The sequence below is a fragment of the Condylura cristata genome, unplaced genomic scaffold (genome assembly GCF_000260355.1).
Source record: "Condylura cristata isolate star-nosed mole 26May11 unplaced genomic scaffold, ConCri1.0 scaffold00022, whole genome shotgun sequence".
In the NCBI taxonomy this organism is placed as follows: Eukaryota; Metazoa; Chordata; class Mammalia; order Eulipotyphla; family Talpidae; genus Condylura; species Condylura cristata.
In genome coordinates, this window is record NW_004567123.1 from 31952759 (window position 1) to 31973797 (window position 21039).

The 21039-nt window shown below is 60.0% G+C and overlaps 1 protein-coding gene across 4 annotated transcripts in view; it reads right to left on the reverse strand.

Annotated features, from left to right (window-relative positions):
• Positions 1-17678: 17678 nt before the first annotated feature.
• NFATC2 (nuclear factor of activated T-cells, cytoplasmic, calcineurin-dependent 2) overlaps positions 17679-21039 on the reverse strand; it is a 119605-nt gene continuing 116244 nt past the window's right edge. For all 4 annotated transcript variants that reach the window (XM_004687483.2, XM_004687485.2, XM_004687486.2 and 1 more), the window contains one exon: positions 17679-17862. In XM_004687483.2, the coding sequence (XP_004687540.1) occupies positions 17807-17862 (56 nt within the window). In that variant the 3' untranslated portion in view covers positions 17679-17806. The remainder of the gene's footprint in view (positions 17863-21039) is intronic.

Genomic DNA, 21039 nt, shown 5'->3' on the forward strand with positions numbered 1-21039 from the left:
TGTATATTTAAATGGGAGTCTCAGGTGAGCTAGTATTATGCATGCGTGTGATTTGCATATTTAAATAGGAGCCTCGGTTTCCCCTGTCTTAGAGGGCAGCCTGCAGCCAAACTTCCAAGGGGAGATGAGGCTGAAGGAACAACCTGAGCCCCAGAAACATCAGCCTTCCCACGGCGTCTCCCCTCCGTCCCCTCCCTGCTCCTGGAGGATGTGCCCAGACCTCAGTCTCTCACCTCCCTCTAAAAAGTGAGGGGTCAGGCCCCAGACTGCCGCACCCTCGCCGGTAAAGAGGGGGACGCCTCCCACCAGACGCGTGTCTGTGTGCACAGTGCACGTCCCAGCGACAGCTGTGGTGGCAACAACTGAGGCCACTCTCAGGGGGTCTTCCCGTGGGGTGCTAAATAAATCACAGCACCGACACGAAGGGGAACACTGCTGCTCATGTCTCAGGGGCTCCTCACTTTGGGCCCCCTGCCTCCTTCCTCTGGCACCCCAGCTTTGCTTAGGCATCAACACTTTTCTGATGCAACTTGAGACCCAGAAGGAGCTGACTCTGCCACCAGCTCTAACTCGGGGCCAGTAGATGTTTTCTAGAAAGGAAACATCCAGGCTCTGCAGGCTATAGAGTGTGGACCAGCCAGTCAGCTAGGGCAAGAGGGCCGTGCAGGGAGGTGTGGCCAACACCCAATGAGACACTGAGGAAACCAGCCAGTGGGCGCACTGGGGCAGGGCCGCAGTTTGCCCGACGGCCTAAGCCAGTTATGATGCCCAACCCCGGCCGGGGCAGGTTCAGAAAGCAGCCTGGGGTTGTCGATGCTGAACCCAGCCCTGCCGGGGTTTGCCGAGCTAGGCACGGGGAAGAATGTCTGCGAGGCTCTGTGGGTCTGCTCTGGGAGGGCTGGAGAGGGGGCTGCGGGCAAGGATCCGGGGCAGGGCCCAGCCTGCCGCAGCGCGGAAGTGGCGAGGCTTCGCTCCAGGAAGAGGCCCCTGTGTCTGGCCAGAGCCAGCAGGGTGGGAGGCCTCAGAGTCGGGCTGGGCTGGGTGCTTGGGGGCGCCCGTCCCCGCAGCCAGGGAAGCCAGTGGAGAACTCCCTGGTGGGTTTTGATAGGTTGTCTGGTGTCATGGGCCTGGAAAAAAACTCCAGCAAGTTCCTCTGCCAGGATGATGTCACCGATGGGTGGTAGTTATCATGTTCGGATTTCATATGCATAGTGAGTAAGAAAAATAAACCCACGTGCTTCAAGCCGTGCGGCCCGTGCAGGTGACAAGCCTCCTCAGGAAACGCCCTGCTCTGGGCTGCCCACTCACAACATTTGTGGGGTTTGTATGGCATTTTGGAGTGCCATTTACTGAACCCATTTCAGTCTTATAATCGCCTGTTCCATTTATTCCCACCACCAACCTTTACGCCCCCTTAACCTCGGCTCCCACTGTTCATTAATGTCTGTAGACTTTGTAAATATTTTACTTCATCCAATGGCCTGCTCTGTCCATGTCCACTCGCGTGAACTCCACCCGTGAACTCCCAGCGCTCCATCCTTCCCGTGACTGGACGGCGTCGGGTCCTCACCGGTGACCCCGCCGTGGGCACCGTGGGCTGCCTTTACATGGTGGCGAATAGCGCTGTGTGGGTTTCATCTTGGAACGGGGGCTCAGAGCTGAGGTCCTCGGGGACGGAGCGCGTGCGCCGGACAGAGCACTCAGTGCGACACGTACATACTCTGCTGGGCAGTGCAGAGTATGACCTCAGCACCCCGCCTGCCCGGGAAGACAGTGAGCCCACAGCAAGGCCAGGGGCAGCTCATCCCCTGTGCGCTGGGCGGCGGTCAGGGCGCTGGCAGCTTGCTGTGAGGGCCAGGACCGGCCCCGGCTGCACGCGGAAAGGCGCAAGGAGCCGGTGTGGCCCCCTGCACCGGCCTGCCGCATCCAGGGCAGGGGAAGAGGGGAAAGCATGACGGAACCCTGACTCCTCTTCCTCCCGGCCCTTCCTCCTTCGGCGGTGGCCGGAAGGCTGGTGTGGGCAGGCGTGTGAAGACATAATTTCCCGGGCCGTTGAGGATGGAGAACACTTGGCTGCCGAGTCGTGAGACTGCAGAGGGTTAAGGGCTCTCTATTCAGATTTAACCTGGCCTGTAAAGATGGACGGGAAAAGGCATGCTACTGGTGTACAGTTTTGATTTTTCTTTTCTTAGAAAGACAAGAAAAGCGTTTGCATTTCAGTAGCTTCAGCGGCTCTCTCTACCCAAGGTTATGAGTGAGCCCCATGGACCAAAGAGAAGGAAACAAGAGAAGAAGCTGTTTGCAGAGCAGAGGGTGGGGGCGGCTGTGGGCCCAGACCTTGCTCTCCCCACTCAAGCTTGCAGAGAGGAAGGAGCTGGGGGATTTGTTTGCACTCAGTTCAGTTAATCAAGTGGCCGGCCGACATCAGCAGTAACTTAGACCCTATCACAATATTTTCTTTGGCTCCTGGTGCACTTGAAGGTGAAGCTTGGTGAGCGGAGAGCGGGAGCTGCTCGACTCTTGCTCCCCGGGGTGCGTCTGGAGGCGTGAGAGCACAAAGCGAGCTCATTCTTCTCTTAGGAACAATCCGGCCCTTTCCTGCTCTTATTTATTTTTTCATTTTAAGTCTAATTTAGAAAGGGTCGGGGGCGTGACTCCGTCCTTCCCGGTGCCCCTTGGTGAGGCTGCGTATGGGAACAGGTACAGCCGATCTTTGGAAACCAGGACCCTCGGGCAAGCGGAGTGCCCACCATCGTGGCTTTCCTGTCCAGTGCGGGAGGCGCGAGACCTGGTTCCTGGGTGGCCCTGGGGTGACCAGCACCCTCCCACTGGGACAGCCTCACCATCACCAGCTCAGCTCAAACAATCCTGTAAGGCGAGACCGTTTAAAGATGAGGGCACGAGAGTTTATTTCATTACGTGTGGCCTGGGGTTCACCCATGTCAGTGAGAATCTCTGGGTGCCGGAGGGCACAGCAGTCTCTGACAAGATGCATTTGAACCTTCCACCCACCATAGTAGAGACAGGATTGGGGTGGGGGGAGAAGAAAGAGGGGGCGCCTGGCCCCTCACAGATGCCAGGCAGTGAGAACCTGGTGCCTGAAGAGGTTAACTAACTTGCCCAAAGCAAAGACGTGGTGGGTGGCTCTCGAATTCGGACATTCTGACCTCAGGGTCTGTGCAGTAAAAAATAATATAACTCTTGTAACATGCATGAGCGGCAAAGGAGAAGGGCAGGTAGAAGCCAGAGTAACCACATTAATTTCCTCATCTTTCAATGGGAGGAACTGTTCCATACCTGCTGAAGTGTGTAAATCAAGAAGTGGACCTGTCACCAAGGTAAGCGCCATGCTGGCTGCAATGGAAAAATCAAAACCAAGAAGTGACACCCTGGGAAGTGGAGGTGAGGGAAGGGTCTTTTGGGTTACCCTTTTCCATCTTGTGGAGACATGTTCCATCATGTGCATACAGAATTGCCTTCACTTTAGAAACTGGCTTAGAAGAACAGGCTCAGCGAAGCCGCCATCTTGACGACCTGGAGCGGAAGTGACGCGTCTTGGAAGCAGCAGGTCGGAGCCCACCTCCAGGGAGCACCCCCCCCCCCGCCCCAGCCACCCCAGGAGGGGTCCTCCTGGAAAAGTCTTCCAAGTTCAGGACCCCAGCTGACATAATGTTCCGAAATGAGCTGCCATTCCTAGGGGGATGGCTGCCTTCCTCTCCCGCCATGGGGTGAGGAGGGTGAGGTGATGTTGTGAGCATCATGTTGGGGGCGTGCATGGCATCTGCAAAACCCTACCTCGGTCTGGTTTTGCAGGTCTCTGGAAGATATTATGGGGGTGGAGCCCCCCAACTTTGGGGCGCCTTTATGTTCAGTTTCCCAATACACTCTGGGTTTGCCCGTCTTTGGCCTCCTAGCACCCCCCACCCTTGAGTGATGGGTTCCCAGAGTCCCTTGGGAGCTCAACCCCTGCCGCAGACCCCTTGGAAGATTCCAGGCTCTGCCCAGCTGGGTTACATCTCTGTAGGTCTTGCCATGAGTCACGGTGGATAGGCTGTGCTGTCTTCACTATCTCGGGGAACCCGAGAGCCCCTTTAATTCCCTCCAGCTGCGTCTCTGCAGGCCTGAGGTAATCTGTTCTGGCGCAAGAGGAAGGCTGAGGGTTTGTTGTGTCTTTGTTTCATTCAAATGGTTTGGAGGATGACTCACCCCATTTCTTCTTTCTTTCTTTTTAAACCAGGGCACCGTCTGGGAGTCATTTTTGATTAGAAGTTGACCTCAGAAATATGTTCGCATCATTTTGAAAACATCTTCCAGCACCACAGAAACCGACTCTGAATGAGAAAGGACAGTGAGTGGACGGAGGCCAGGACTGGGTGTGTGTGCCCGGGCCTCCCACGGGCCCAAGGCCTCTCCACAGTGCTCTGGGGGTGTTGGTGAGTCAGTCAGGATACCCAGCCCCGGCCCCTGATCCGGGCATTCACCTGGCCCACTGGGTCTGCGACTCCCGCTGGTGGCCAGGCTCTTGGCGGGCCGCGTGGTTCCGAGAGCACAGCACGGCGACCGCCTTCCTCTAAGCTCCGTCAGGCAGGTACCACTGGAGTGTGGGGCCCGAGGGGGCTTGCTGGGTGTAAGAGCATGGCCTTGACTCACTCGGTCAGGAGCACGTCATGGGTGCAGTCAGAGGGTGCACCCTGGAGGCCAGAGGTGTGGGAGCGGGAGGTCAGAGGTCATGTAGCCAGGAAAGGGGCAGGATGTGGGCACCTGGGGGTGGAGGCAGCAGAAAGCTGCGCGGGCCCAGGACGCGGCTGTTTCACTGTGAGCTCTGTTTCTACGTGTGTGACGGGACAGGCATTATGGGCCCATTTCCCTTGGCGTCCCCAGGCTATTGGGGGGCAAAGCCTGGAACCGGAGCAAGAGAAGTCAGGGGTTCCAGTCAGGGATTCAGGTGTTTGTCAGGGGTTTGGGCTGCAGACTCTGGAGAGGGTGCAGGGAGCGTCCCCCTGGACAGGAGTGTGAGCTGGGGGAAAGGGAGTTCTCGCGCACGATCCCGAAGACAGGTTGGGACACATGTGGAGGTTCATGGTAGCAGCAGCCTGACTGGAGGAGGGAGTGGCATCTCACTTCTGGGGTGAAAGCAGGCGCCCCAAACAGGGAGCTGAGCTCCCACCCACAGGGCAGCCCATGGGAGCATCACCAGTGCAGGTGGTGTGCAGGATCCCTGGGGCTGCCCCAGGGGCCGAGGAGCCTCCTCAAACCACGTGACTGACTCTCTCAAGGCTCTGGAGGTCAGGGCGCTGAGGCCAGGCTCCCCCCAGAGGCTCTGGAGAGAGGCCGCTCTTGCTGGTCTGGCTGCGGCATCTCCGGGATTCCTCGGCTTGTGACAGAACTTCAGGCTCCGCCTCTGCCTTGACCTGAGCCCACAGTGAGGACACTCGTCCTTGGGCACAGGGCCGCCCCAGTCGTCCAGAATGACCTCCTCTCGAGAGCATTCACGTAAGACACTTTCTCCACACTGGCAAGTTACTCATACATCCATGTTCACCTGGTGGATATTGGGGGGCAGAGCAGGGGCCGCCTTTGCACCTGCTGAGCGCGTCAGGTCTGTTTTCCTCCTTGTTCCTCTGGGAACGCCTTAGAATAGGCAGTGTGGTCTCCCTTCATTCCACATTGAGGGAACACCTAGCGTGTTCCAGGCATCCCGCGGGACCCCCGGTTACAGAAATGGCCCCAACCTGGCCCACAGTCTGCAGTCAAGTGGAGCCGCAAAGGAAACACGAGATACGCGAGGGCCAGTGTGTCAGAGTGACCTCCACCTCCAGCTCTGACCAGACCAGTCAGGGTGGGCCTCTGAGAGATGTGGCACATGAGCCGAGCTCCCTGTGCTAAGAGGGGCCAGACTCGACCTCCCTTTCACTTCTTTGCTGTGTGACCTTGGGCAAGTTGCTTAACCTCTCTGTGTCACAGTTTCCGGCATGCCTGAAATGACAACATGACTCCTTAGTCCTGGAAGGCTCGGGGAGGCTCCTTGGGGAGCCCCTGGAACTGCAGCGTTCCAAGTAAGCAATACCTAATCTTCAGAGAAGAATTCGTAAATGAATTCACCTTACTGGCGCAGCAGCAGGCCCATACACCAGGAACACTTTTTAATAATTCGTGTTTTTATTAAAAAAAAAAAGATATCAAAATAGCCATCACACAAAGCTCTAAAATCTCTTGGACTTATTTTTCAGCTTAAGTGGGTTTGCTTGAGTTAAGTAAGGAGGGACGGAAGGTCCTGTTGTCTTCAGGGTTTGGGGCTTTAACGTTTCCACAGAAGCACAAGTCCAGCGGATACTGGCTGCTGTTTTGGGCAGAGCCCAAACAACCTTGGCCCGTGATGCAGGGACCTGACTCAGCCAGCCAAATTTGGGGTCTCCTGCATCTCAGCACTGCAGCAGCAGCTGGATGAAAGGTTGTCCCGGCTGGTGAGCCAGGGCCAGGGGAGGTGCAGGGACCCCAGGGAGACCCAGCCCCAGTCCTGAGCACCCCCGCTGCACCTGCAGGATTATTCCCCTAGGGGGCAGCAGGGCTCCGCCAGGAGCCCTTGTCATGGTCTCCCAGAGCGTGGGAAGGGCCTGGCCTTAGAATGCGCCTTGAGGTGCAGTGTGAAGGGAGATTTCTGCAGGACTCTGCCTTGGCTGGGGTCAGAGGATAGATCTGTTCACATTCAGATGTGGGGGGGGGGGGAAACGCTCAGTAGGAAGGAAAGTAGTAACAAGTGGGTGTTTCTAAAAACAGAAGCCCGACCTGTACTCGGGGGCTCTCGGGTTCCAGCCAAGGTGAGGCGCCGCCCACCTGCTGGCCGGGTCTCTAGGACGAATATCATCCCGTGGAGAAGGGGGCGTTGCCACGCCCGTGTTCTTGGCCCTTCATGACTGGCTCTCCCCACCTATCTTGGGGGTGCCTGTTCCTCCTCCTGCTTGCTTGGCAAACAACGGCCCTGGATATGTTCTGGGGAAGCACTGTGACCCGAAGTTTTGGGGTTCATGGGCAGCTACTCTGGTAGCCACACGGCTCCCACCCATAAACCTTGGGTCAGGTCCCAGCGTTGCCCTGCTGTGTGGCCATCAGCAGGGTGACCCCCCACAGCTGCCTGGAAAGAGAATACTGCCTCTTTTCAGGAATCAGCTGGCTGATTCCTGGCGACAGTTACCACGAGGTGAGCTCCACATGGCCCGCTGCCCCCCGCCACTGGGCGCCTCTACCCTAATCTGACACTTCTTTCTTCCAGGGTCCTGCTTGCTTCTCTGTGTATCTCGTGTGCCCTGCAGTCTGTCTCCCGCTGCGGTGAGGCTCCGCAGCTAATCCCCGGCACCCCGATCCGGCACACAGCCGCGTCGCTGCAGGTGACTGTGGGAGTGACGGGGCAACTTGAGAGGCACCCGAGGAGGGCAGAGGGACTCAGAACAGAAATCTGAGGGACTGAGGGGACCCTCCCCGCTCTGCTCAGTTAAATAATGACCCCCTGAAATGTATGTCCAGTTGGGAACCCTGTTCTGGGGACTAAGAAACTTACGGTGTGGATCCGTAAGACCGGGCCAGCTAGCCCACCCAGCTGGGGCACGGGGGATCCAGGCTGAATCTGGATTCTGGGTCTGGCCACTAGGTAGGCCATGGGGTGGGCAGTGGGGAGGCCAGGGAGAATATTTGGTAGAAATGGGGAGATGATGAGTCCTGCTCTGGGTTTGACAGTGCTGGGTCCCTAAGATGAATCTACCTGGGGTGCCTGGGTAGAGGAGATCAAAGCTGGGATTGTTGTCTCAGTTTGGGGATCAAGGCGCAGAGGTGGCCCAAGGATGGGAAGACAAGTCTGGGGGTTCCATTTAGCTGTGGAGATAGAGGGGCCAGTGGGCCGAATCAGAGAAACGGAGCCAAGCCCGTGCCCCAAGAGCTGAGAGGTGCCCCGAGGCTGGAATGGAGCCCCTGGGAGGAGTCTGGCGTGGGTGGGGTTGGCCAGGCAGGACCCTGGCTTTGACCTGAGCAGGGCCGCCACCCACGAGCCTTGGTTTCAGCTGCCTGATGGTTGCGACAGCCAGAGGCTGCGGAGCGGAGCGGGAGGAGGGCCGGAGAGAGAGACCCAACAACACCCCAGACTCAGCCCAGGCCGAGGCTGCGGCGGGTTGACGGCTTTTTCTGCGTTATTTTCTGGATGATTTCGACCAGGACGTGCAGCGTGCGTGAATGTTGGCATTTGGGGTCCAGGAGAGAGGACGGGTGACAGTAAAGTTGACGAGACACTCGAGAGAGGGAGAAGTTTCCTCCAGAATCCCTCAGGTGGGGCAGGGCAGGTGCGTGGGCCTGGGCGGGCCAGAGGATGTGGGCGGGGCCTGGACGGGGGGGGGGGGCTGGGGGCCAGGTGGGGTAGGAGAAGGAGGGGGGGGGGCCTGCCCTTCCAGGAGCAACGCCTGAATCTACGCACAGGTCTGTGTGCCTTGAACACCAGGGCGGGCGGGCCCCAGTGTGGGCACCCCCGTGAGCCATGTAAAGGGCCTTCGTAGGCTTTAAGTGCGGTGGTTTGATTTACACTTTGGACCCAACGTCAGACAGCTGAGTGGCAGGAGGAAGCTTGGCGAGCAGTTAGGAGCCACCTGTGCGGGCTTTCACCAAAGCCCGTCTGCTGCGGGGATGCTGCGGGAGGCGAGGGCAGGGCCATGCAGAGAGTGCTGACAGGTGTGTTTTGAGGTTAAAAAAAACAAAACAAAACAAAAAACACAAGCTCTGGGACCTCCCCACCTCCAACAAGCTGTGTGACGTCGGCCTGCTTACTTGACCTCCGTGTATCAGTTGTCTGTATGACAGATTCCCTCAGAACAGCAGATGAAAACCACAGTTTTATGGTCAGTCTGTGAGTTGGGGCCCGGACGTGGCTTTGCAGCAGGGTTGCTGGCTGCATCCAGAGCAGCAGAAGAGCCAGGCCCAGGGCTAGCCAGGCCCCGGCAGCCTCTGGTGACCTGACCTCACAAGTGCCACCCCTCATTTGCCACATTCTTCCCTTTATAAGAGAGGGCTAAGGCCGGCCCTCCTCAAGAGGGGAGTCCAAAGGCTGTGAACCCCACCTCTGGGAACCATCTGAGCACGCCGCGAAGTCCCCGAGCCTCAGATCTAAAAGGGAAGGAGCCTAGATCGCCTGCCGGGAGGCGCAGGGGCTAACGCTGATGGGCAGCTGGGCTGCCTCACTGGAGAGTCACTGGCGTCCAGCCACCTGCTCCCTGAGCGGTGTCTGTGTCCAGGCCCAGCTCCCAGGCAGCCAACAGGGCAGACCAGCTCCCTGCCCTCACGCTGGCGCTGTGTGGGCGGCACAGGCAGGACAGGACAGGACAGTGGCGTGGAGGGACCCGGGTCTGGAGAGAGCCTCCCAGGGCGCGAGGCTGGAGCTGGAATCGCAGAACAGGAGGCGTTAGGCGAGGAGGGCAGGGAGGGTGTTTCCGGCAGAGGAAGCAGCAGAGGGCAGCGGCCGGCGGGCGGACGGACCGTGATGAGTGCGTGGACGCAAGGCTCGGGGTGGACGCGAGGCTCGAGGGCTAGATCCCGAGGCGCCCCTGGCCCGGGAGCACACGCCTCGCCTGGGACCTCACCTGGGACCGGCCGGGTTCTCTGCCCGACCCAGACCCGCGCGGAGTCATCTGGGGCGGGGCCAGCAGTCTGTGCGCTCACAGCCCCCCAGTTTCCGACACACCGCACTGGGACCCCCCCGCCCCAGGAAGCCCACTAGGGGAGCAGGGAAGGCGGGACTCGGAGAATCTAAGAAGTCAGGACGAGGAAAGGGTGAAATCGCCTGAGTCAAGACGGAGTGGAGTCGGATAAAGAGCCAAGTTCACCGAGAACCAAGGGCAATGGCGGAGGGGGAGAACAACCTGGAAGAGGCGAAAAGAGTGAAGGAAGACCCCGCCCCCCAGCCCAGTGCCACGCAGGCCCCCCCGGACGCCGCGCGACCCCGCGACCCCGGCAGGTGTGGCTGCGCTGCCTCCCAGGCAGGTGTGCGTCCTCGCGCGGGGCGGAGTGACCTTTACGCAGGTGGGCTCAATGGAGGGCTGGCGCGCAGGCGCGGCGAGGTAGCGCCCGAGCGGGCGGCTTTGCCGGCCCTGGAGATGGAGGCCGGGCCCCACGCCAGGAAACGACTCTGCCGGCCCTGCAGCGCCGACACAGCCTGCTGCCTCCTGACCAGAGAGACCTGGACTTCTGCGCTGCGGAACGGTAAGGGGCCGGCTTTCGTGGGCTTCGCGCGGCGCGGTCGTGCGCGCTCCCCGGGCCAGAGCTGAGGGGCCTCGCCTTGCTGGGAAGAAAAGCCGTGGCCGGGTGGGTGGGGGAGCGTGGTGGGTCGTGGGCTCCGAGGACGGGAGGAAGCCGAGGGGTGTCAGGAATGAGGGGGCAGATATGCCGTTTGCAGGGGCTTGTGGGGTTGTGAGCAGGAGACTGAGCGGCGTGAGCCTGGTGTGAGCAGGGCAGAGGACAGGCAAGATAGGCCCTGAGGGGCGCCGTGCGCTCCGCAGTCGGGAAGGGGCCCCCCACCCCGAGGCCCTCAGGCACAGCCTGCACCGGCCATGGGCCTTGCTGTCGCTTTGAGCCAGGAGAGTGTCCATTCAGGGCCTCCCGTGGGAGGAGCCACCTGCCCAGGGAGTGTGTGGGCGAGGGATGGCGATGTGGGTCCAGGTGCGGCTGCAGGTGTAGTGGGGCCCAACTAGAGAGGACCCCATGGCGTGTTGGCCGCAGGCACCCAGCCACAGGGGCTCAGGTGGCGCCCATGGAGCCCCAGCCGGTCCTGTGTTCACCCTGAGGACAGACGCCCCCAGGATGCGCCTCATGTGGTCTGTGAAGGGCTGGGCCTTCTCGGCCGCCCGGGGACCCACCACGCCTGGCCGCGGAGGGCGGGAGGTAACTGCAGACCCCAGGCAGCAACCGCCTCCCGTTCCTGGACACCAGGTCGGGGTCTTCACGGCTTTCTCCAGCAGGGTGACTGGCTCTTTCTAGAAGACAGGCTGGGAAGTGCTGGTGTGTGAGAGATGAGTAAACTGAGCCGCATGGGACGGAAGAAAGGTCTCTCTTGAGTCAGATTTATGGTTTTTTAAATGTGTTAAATATTAGGAAATGATTAATTTTCCATGCATTCCAGATGGATCCGTCGTTCTCAGTGTCCTTGCGTGTGTGAGGCTGGTGTGTGTGTGTTCAGGACACGGTTTGGGAGGGCCTGCCATGGTGGGGTGTGGCGCATGGCCGTGGGCAAATAAATACAGCCTCCTCCCCATCGTGACGCTTTGAGGTGAAAGACTGAACAAGCCAAAGCTGGCCAAACAGGAGACTCCTCTCCACGTGGCAGTGAGGGCACATGTTGGGGAGCGGGGAGCCTCACCCCTCTGTGGGGCAGGGGCCGCCCCACCCTGAGCCCAGGACGCCGGGGTAGAGACGTGAAGGTTGAGCACCGTCTTATTCATGGACCTGGGGCCTGGGCCTTTGAGGGTCCTAGAAAGCAGAGCGAGGTGGGCAGCATCTGGCCGGGAGGGCACAGCAGAGAGGCCCAGGCGTGGCCAGAGTCTGGGGAAGTGGTCACCAGCGAGGCTGTCCGAGCCTCTCACCTCATTCTAAGCGCAAAGGGCAGGTTCCAGCAACTGGCTGGACTGGGAGGCTCCCGGCTGTCCCAGACCCCAGCAGCCGAGCTGGGGTTTAAAACTGAAAAGAGAAGTGTCAGTGAGGTGTGAGGGTGTTTCTGCCATTGTCCTCCCACAGGACACTGATATTTACACGGTTCAGCCTTTAGTATTTTACTTTCCCACTGCCATGCCGTCTCATCCGGCGTTCCTTTCTCCTCCCGCCTTAACCTCAGACCAGTGTTAGTTTTTAACGTTGTTGAATCATCTGCTGTGTAAATAAACCTAGTTGTTGTTTTCGTTCTGGCTTGATTTATTAGTCATAATTCCCTCGAATTCTCTCCCTTTTGCGGACAATGGCTGCACTTCACCCGTCCCATGGCTGAGCGACGTCCACTGTGGCTAGACCACATCTTTATCCAATTGCCCGCCGACGGCGTGGGCCACCCCGGGGCCGAGCACCGCACGCAGCGCTGCAGGGACGTTTAGAACCGGAGGTTTCTCGTGTTGATAGTGTCATGTACTTCAGATAGGCGCCCAGAGAGGGGTGTCTGAGTCATGGGGCATTTCCATTAGTTAAAATGCATCCGCGGACCTCACATGGGCCCGGGTTTACATGCCACCGGCAGATACAGCCTCTTCTCTGCGCCCGTCCGGCACGTGCCCCTGGGGCCCTTGGAGGCGCCGTTCAGGGCTGCGGGGTGGCGTGTCCACGGCTCTTACTGGCTGCAATGATAACGCACACCTGGGGCTCTGGGTCTGGGCATCCTCCTGGGTGAATGGTCTTTTCCTCTCTGTTGCCCACTCACCATTTTTCTATTGTTGAATTGTCTGCATTTTTAAAGTCTGTCTTGGATGTCCACCCCTTGTGAGTTACATGTTGTGTGCGTGTTTTCTCAGAGAGTAGAGTGTCTTACTGATCTTACATTTTCTCTTACTGTGTAATAATAGATGGGACAAACCAGATGAGAAAGATTGGCACTGGTCTTAATGGTTTTCTTAGGGGAAAGGATGTCCTGAAGCAACTCTACAGATACGGGTTTTGTGGCCCCCACCCCAGCCCGACACGGACGCTGCAAGTCCCAGCAACACCCAAGGGAGGATGCTGGGCCCGAGGGGTCTCCTCAGTCTTTGCACAAGCTGGCAAGAAGGGCGCAGCAAGCCTTTCCCCTCTAGCACGGCCCAAGCGCCTGGGCCCCTCAAACACAAACAGCTCTAAGTCCTTAGTCGGCCACGGGCCGCGGAGGACACTGGTCTCGTGACCACGCGCCGTGCATCCTCCTTGGCGGCCACGTGGCCCCAAGCTGTTGGTCCCGGACGTGCAGCGGGGACTCCTGGCGCAGTCCCTGCAGCAAGGGGCAGGTCCGAAGGCGGAGGGTGTGTTCCCGCTCATTTCAGGATCTGAAAACTGGAGGAGCCCACCGCTTGGCCAGGATGATGTAGTTGGGAAATCAGTTCCCGGAGTCAGAACGCCATCCGTCTCCTTCCGGATACGGGGGATACGCGCTCCGGCCCAGGGGCGCCCTGAGCTCTGCTTGCTGAATGAGGGGCTGCTACCTCGAGAGCTAACGGTTAGGAAGCCCTTGATAGGAGGGGACTCTTCGCATGGGCTTACAGCTGGGGAAACCGAGGCATAGGCTGTTCTCACCAAGTGTGGTTCGCATACAAATGCAGAATAGAGACTTTATTTTTTAAGTGTCTTCTGCTTAAGGTGATGGTTTTCTGCAGGGGAGCCAAAGCCAGGGTGGCCCTGAGCATGTGACCTGGGCCAGTAGTTTGATGGCTCCATAGTAGGGTGAGGTATCTCCAGGTCAGCGTGTCAGCCCCCACCCAGCGCCTCAGGCTCACGGACCTCTGGAGAAATTAAAATAAGCAGAAATATTGCCTGGTTGTGAGGATAGGCGAGCTCGCCGAAGGCTCTTCGGGAAGCTGGCCTGGATCCTACTGCTGTGGGTTGGGGGGCTGTGCGAGGCATCTGCTTGAGCTTGTGCCCTGAAGGGCGTGACAGGCCCGGCCGGCTGTGGCACTTCCAGGCACGCACTTCAGCAGCCGGCTGCTTCAGACAGGGGAAGGGAGCCCGGGGACTCCCCACCGGGCGTTCAAGTGTGGGATGGGGTGGAGGGTGCCCCCAAAATACGGGGCTGGGCAGGGGCCCTGTGCCCCTGGGGTGGAAGGGTGGAGCTGAAGAGCGGGGTGACGTTGAAACAGTATGTTTAGTCGTAAACAGCAGTTACTTCCAAACTCCTGGGCGTTTCAGTTATGGGGAAAAAGGCTATTTGAGGAAAAAGCCAGCTGGAACGTTCTAGCATGTATAGTGGTGATTAAAGTACTTTATTGAAAATAAATGTGGGGCATCTTGTAAGCAGCTCGAGCCAGAGGACTGCTCTTGGCCTCCACGTGACCAGCTCGGCCCAGTTGGCGACAGATGCTCTGGGCCCCGGGCGTGAGCTGAGGGCACGTTGTATGTCCACCTGGTGCTGGAGTCTCGGGAGAGCAGAGCGGCAATGGGGAGAGCACGGAGGGAACCAGCCAGCGGCCCCTGCGGCTGTCTGTGGGCCCTTGCGCCCTGCCGAGGCGCTCAGCATGACGGGGTCCGAGCGCGGAGAAGAGACACCAGCCAGCGCTGCTTCTGATCTTTTATTGCTAAACTATCATGATACAAGCCGTATAAAAATACTTTACATATAGCAAAAATAAACTACATTAAACAGGAGATTAAAAACATTTTGCATAGGAATATGATGTATTCCAACTTATCAGTCAAGCTTTTCAAAGCCTTCCAGCACCACCTGTTGGAGAGACATTGTTGGAGAGCTAGTACAGGCCGCCCCAATATTTTCTCGGGGTGACGGGGGTGGGGGTGGTGGGGACAGTGAGGCTCTGGGACAAGAGGCGTGGACACCAGAGCCGGCCCCTGCCCAGGCGCTGACTGAATCGGCACGAGCTGTAGCCAGCTCATCCGGACCCTGAATTCCGTGCAGCCACGGAAAGACGGCGGGTGAGCCCTGCGGGCCACGGCCCACCTTCTCGTCAGAGGGGCTTGTTCAGGGAGCACCCCGGCACGCCGCCGCTAGAAAAGTCTGTCTTAACAGTGATGGCGGAAACTCAGAACACGGGGACGAGCCGAGGGCAGCGGGGGCCCCGTCCCTGGCGCGTGTCTCTAACTTGGCGTCGGAAGGTGGGAAGACGCTGATTTGGCGCCTTAAGATGAATGCCCGAGCCCCAAGTTTTCGAAAGGCCAAAGGATGTTGTGTGGGGTGCCGACTGCCGGGGCTGGCCCTGCAGAAAGTGAGCTGGGGGAGGGCCGCCCCGCTCCCCCAGAATGTTGCAGGCTGGCTGGGCCCCCGGTAGAAGCGCGAACGGCCTCACTGCTGAACAGTGAGATCAACCCGCTGCGTGTGCCGGCTCTGCGCCCCCACGCTGCTGGGGAGCCTTCTCGGCCACGGGTGTGAGGCAGCGAAGGCACCGTGGCCTCCAGCTTCAGAGGGCCCGGACACCACTCCTCGGTGACAGCGCCGGGAGCTTGGCCTGGCCGTGACGACAGGGCTGGGGTCCGGCCAGCTCTGTCCCTTGCAGCCTTGCGGCAGAAGGCACGGGCAGCCCGACCCTTCACCCTGGTGAAGTCAGGCCGCTCCGTAACGGTCGTTCCGCAGGTCTCAGTGACGCGGGCCCAGAGCCGAGGTCGTGGGCGCCTCGCTCTAGCGAGAGGGGTGAGCCCTTCACCACGTCACCCCTCAGGGGTGCCTGCCCCCACGGACAGGGAACAGACTGACAGGCGCTGCGCCGGAGTTTGGCCGTTCTTCTTCTGGAATGATTAAACTTCAAGAATACACCATTTCTCTTAGGTGGAAAAGCCGTATGTAAAAAGAGACACTTAGGAAGGATTTCTGACCACTTATAAATATTTTCTAATCCCAACAGGGGTGTGATATTTTGTGGACAGATGAAAAGCATAAAAATACAGATAAGAAAATAAAATTTAATAACATACTAATTTGGGTTGCTATTATATATTATCAAGCAGCAGTATTTTTGTACAATAATAGGAATACTCGCCCACTCTGGAAATATACTACATTCAGCCACGGGCGGGTGTCGGCGAGGTGCCGCCGATGTCCATGACCTTCACACAGCCAGGGCCGGGCCCACGCCCGTCTTCGCCGAGTAGACACCCTCAGCCTCCGTGTCTGCGGGGCCCCTCCCGCTCCTGCCTGTACTGCAGAGACTTCACGTGCAGTCACTCTGGGCACCACTTCCTCCGGGCGCGTGTGACCGCCAGGCTGGTGGCCGTGGTTCCTGACCCCGCTCTCGCTGGTCTGCGTCTCGGCACGAATGCTGTTTGTCCTTCCCTCTGCTTCCCGTTAAAGCGGTTTCTGACAGCGCTTCCTGCGGTGGAGAGCGAGGACGTCTTAGAAGAAGGAGCTCAGGTCCGTGCGTGTCACACGCACACTGGCGCTGGGCCTTCCGAGCTCTGGCTGCTCACACGCTTACAAGATTGATGGGGAGCACGTGAGCCCTTTCTCGCCCCGTGGGCAGTGAGGCTGAGCGACTTTGCTACAATAGCAGGAAGGCACTTGGGTGAGACATTCAGATAACCGAAAGGCCAGATTCCTTCGTGTGCAAAAATTGGCCCGTAGCCCGGTCAAGTGAGAACAGATCACTCACCAACACTTTAGCTCTGTCCGGGTGAAGTCAGTATTGCTGGTGGGGAAATTCTTTGGGTAAAGTTTTGCATATGGAACTTTTTATTCATTAGGAAGGATGGCGCCTTCCAGAATTCTGCACCCTGAACAGCGTTGGATGGGAGAGTTGCAGCAGACGGGGTTCCCCTGCAGGCAGGGCGATGTCTCTGGGCGATGCTGCAGGGGTGACAGTGGCTGGCAGGCCTTTGTCTAACAGGTTGGGTCAGGAATCACTCTATGAATGGCTCTTTCAAGGCACACTGGGGACGAGCCCGGGTGGCTGGAGCGAAGCTGGAATCACCCCAGCGTGTCCACAGTGATGCAGACAGACTCCTCTGTGCGGGAAACCCCTGCCAGAACCCCAAGGGTCTCACTCTGTGGCAAGAACTGCACCCCTGGAGAAAGACAGCGAGGACTCCGGTGTTCAGTGGAAACGTAGAGTGGTCTGAGCAGAACCCAGTGAGAGAATGGTCTTGGGGGCTGAGGGAGCCGTCTCTGCGTTTAGAGGAGCCACCGTGAGCTCAGGCACCAGGTCCTGAGTGCGAGTGTGCCGTCTGGACCCAGGCCCGGGAGGGACGTTCCATGAACGGGAACCCACGTGGAGAAACACTTAGGTCGCCGGTTGCTTCATTTTAACAACACCTGCTTGGTTGCGGCCGCTTTAGCTTCCGTCATTCCGGGCAGCAGTCGAGGCACACGCTACACTCCCTCTTCTCTACTTTATGGATGAGCACGCTGCGGTCAGAAGGCTGAGGTTGTGCAGCTGCGGCCAGGCGTGGCCCACATGCCTGCGGTGAGCTGCAGGGCTGAGGAGGTGTGGCCACCTCCGGCCACGGCGGCCAGCTCTGGGAAGCAGAGTCACAAGTGCCCACACATGGCCGCTTTGTGCCTGACGTCTTCCCAGGCAGCCTGTGCAGACCGGACCGCTTGGGTTTCAGGATGAGAAAAGTCAAAACGTCGTTAGCTGTGTGGCCCTGCCGTGCGGGGACCAGGCATCGCCCAAGGAGCCATCCGGCTCCAGACTCCCCGGGGGGGCGGGGGCCTGGGGTTGCGCGGTCTGCAGGCTGGACTCAGAGCCTGTGGCTTTGGTGGCTGTGAGGGAGACGCCCCCCTCCGGAGGGGACAGGAGCCGTGTCTGGCCTGGGCAGGTGAAGGCAGCGCTGGGGCTGGAGGGCGGTGCCATGGGGCTGGACCCCGCTCTCTGGTCACGCAGCTCTCGGCCAGGTCCAGCGTGCTGCCGGGCTGAGGCGGTTCTGGTCAGCAGGTACTTGGGGTTTGGGTGGGACACGGTCAGAGGCAACTGAGATGCTCTCTAGGGTTTAAAACAGAAGCCAAGAGGCAGCGAGTTCCCCCTGGTGCTTGCAGGGAGGTGGCGAGCGTCTGCATGGGGTCAGGTCTGCCAGGACACGGTCCCCCGGTGGACTCCGGCCAGGAGACGGACGGTGAAGGGAATGAGAGAAGGCTCCGGGGCCAGCTGCGGAAGTGTCTTGCGGAGGGCGGCTTCTACGTCTGGTTTCTGGCGGGAGGTCCTGAAAACTCCTTCCTGATAATTTCATTTACTGCGAGAGAGAGAGAGCCGCGGGGCGAGTGAGAGAACACCAGAACACAGCTCACGTGGGCTTTCTAGACCCTCCAACAACCGGCTACTGTCTCAGAAACACATTTTGGTCTCGGATAGCACCTTCGACGGTTTTTAACATAAATGCCTTCGTAGGCGATTTCTGGGCCATAATTCACCCAAATGGTAACTTAAAAAACCACAGTGGTGAGGTGCTGGTATTCCATGTTCTCTCACTTCTATGGTCTCAGTTAATCATGCTGGTCTTTGGTCTTTCCCAAACTTCCATCCCCAAAGCCAGACAATGCCTCCATGATAAGCGCAATTCCGCCCGACACACAGTGTCCAGTTCTGTAAAGAAGGGTCCTCCCGGTGGGCTGGGGGCGTGGGGGGTACCGTCCATCTGCAAGCTGGACTCAGCTGCCAGCTCACACACAGTGCTGTGAACCAGTGAGCCCCCAGTAAAAATGATCCAATTTTCAAAAGCAAAGCGGTGCCCCTGAGAAGGGCCACCCCCGCGCGGCCGACCAGACTGGCCGCCACAGTAACCATCTTGGTCAGCACAGCAAGTGGCGCCCCCACTGGCAAGGGGCAGGCCGTGAGTTTTCAGAGTGGGACATGTCCTCAGAGGTGCTCTGCCTACCCCTCAGGTCTGTGGGCTCCCAGGTGTGGGGCCAGCATGTCCTGGGATCAAGGGGAGCCTCTTGGCAAGAGCCCCCGATCCAGGGCAATGAGGTCTGAGCAGTGGCCTTGCAAAGAGGCACCCCTTGATTCTCTTGGAAAGAAGTGGCCCTGGGGTCAGCCCAGACCCAGAGCAGGGCACCGGGCCTCAGGCTGGCGGAGCACAGGACGCAGGGGCTTCTGGGGTCCCAGTGAAGGCGACACCACCTCCCGGCCCCCGGTTCTCACGCTAGGCCCTCCTCGCCCCCTCCCGCTCTGTGTTTCGGCCCGAAGTTGAGAGGGAAGATGAGCCCGGGGTGAGGACACCAAGCCCTGCCCCTCAAGCTGGCCTCCTGGGTAAGGCGCGCCCTGCAAGCACCCGCCTGGAGGGCGCGCAGGTGCAAGTCTGTGCCTCAGTTTTCTCATCTGTGAGGTGGGGCTCCTACGTGTGGCCTTTGAGTGCTGTGTGGAGCCAGGCACCAGTTCCAGGGCGCGTGCAGCCATGGCCAGTGATGTCCCCGCCTTGGTGTGGGACTCTGATCGGTGCCTGGTGCTGCTGTGTGTGAGGAGCCAGTCGGCTCGGCTGGCCAGAGCAGGGCCGGGGAGCTCCGAGCGCGGACTCGGGAGCCACGGCGGGGATGGAGGCCCTGGGTGGAGAGGGGCTCTTGCCGCCTCTGTGAACTGTGTGTGAAAACGTGCTTTCGGGGTTCCTGAGGACCTGGGTGAGGTCGTGTGAGTGAGAAATGTTCCCCCTGCCCTAGCCAGCACACGCGGGCTTGTAGCGTGGGTGCTGGGGTGGCCAGCCCCCCGCGGTGGGGAAGCGGGCGTGTCAGCAGCAGCTCTGAGCAGGGACTCGCGTGTCCCCCACAGGGCGGCCACGCCCCAGTCCCAGCTGTTCCCGGGGGCCCCTCTGCAGAGCAGAGCCCAGGGGAGCAGTGAAGCAGGCCCGGGGCGGGGTCAGGGGAGCGTTTCAAAGGCCGGATCCCAACGGGCTTCCTGTTTTCTCAACCTAGGAGGCCACAGGAGCTGATCCGCAGTGGAAACTTCCTGCAGCCCTGGCTTGCTAAAAATAGCAGGTGGGCACGGGCCCTCCCCAAGGGCTCGCTGCCTCCGCGGAGCATGGGGCTGGGGTCCTGGAGCTGACCAACTGCGTTTGGGTAAGAAGGGGGTGCCTCTGGAAAACCCCGGAGCTGAGCCCCCACAACTTCCCACTGTCCCCCGGAGAGGTGGGCAGGGCAGGGAAGGGGTGGTTGAGGACCCTCCGGCCTCACAGGGACCTCGCCGGGGAGAGGAAACTCAGCGCTCACTCCCTAGCCGTGAGTGCGGAGAAAATTCTGGAGTCGCAGCTGGGGCAGCGGCCACATCAGTCTGCAAACTGGGCCTCCCAGGGAGGTCTCCGGCAGGCCCGCCTCCGTCCCGAGGAGGCCCCACCTTCGCAGGCCCTCACGGCCCTTTAATCCCTCCAGATGCCCAGCACGACCGGCTCCCTGAGAGGACCTCCGGGCCGGCCGCTCCCCCAGACCCGCAGTCCCGCCCTGTCGGCCCCTCACTAGGCTCAGCGACCCCAGCCTTTGCACTGGCCCCGGCTGGTGTCCCTGCTGCTCTGAACTGGCCCCCTCACGCTCCTGTCACTCTTGCTCAGCCACCCGCTGGCGGGCCCCGCAGTGGCCGGCCCTCTCCCCAGCTGCGGCTGTGCCGGCCACTTCCCCGCAGATCCGTTCCTGGAAAGTCACGCTCCAGCTGCTTATGCCCCTGCCCCCATATCCTGAGCTCTTAGTCTCGGCACAAGGGAGCACTCAGTCGTGTGCGTCCGCAAGGGAGATGACACCCCTGTGCTCGGTCGCTCAGCTCACAGGCGGGGCCTGGGACTCGTGCCCAGCTCTGACCCGCTGGCCGGCGTCAGCCTGGCTGTCCCGAGCAGGCCGCCATGCCAGGTCCTGCGCCCAGGAGGTCTCCAAACAGCCCTGCCCGGCACCGCCTCTTCCACTCCCGCCCCAGGGCCCTTGCTCTCTCCAGAAGCAGCTCCTGCCCCTCCACGCAGGTCTTTGAGGGCCCGGAACCCCACACTGACAGCCAGGGCCTCCTGCATGCAACTTAACCCACTGCGAGGACCCCCACACCGTCAGCCTGGATAGCTGGGGGCTGGGGGGGCGGGTGCCAGTGGCCACCCCGTGGACAAATGGGCGGCTGGGTAGCTGAGGGTTGGGGGGGGGGGCGCCAGTGGCCACCCCATGGACAAATGGGCGCTGGGTAGCTGAGGGTTTGGGGGGGCGCCAGTGGCCACCCCATAGACAAGTGGGCGGCCGGTCTATTACCTGGATGGCCCCATTCTCTACAAAAAGTGCAAGCTGGCTGCCTGACTCGGGGAGCCGGGCGGGCCTGGGGCCGCACGAGGCGCCGTCACCGCACCCAGCCATACCTCACCCACGTGCTGGAGCGGGAGACACGGGCAGTCACCCGCTGCAGCCGTGGAAGCCGTGGAAGCCAGCTGGAGCCCACGGCCGCACGGCCTCACTGA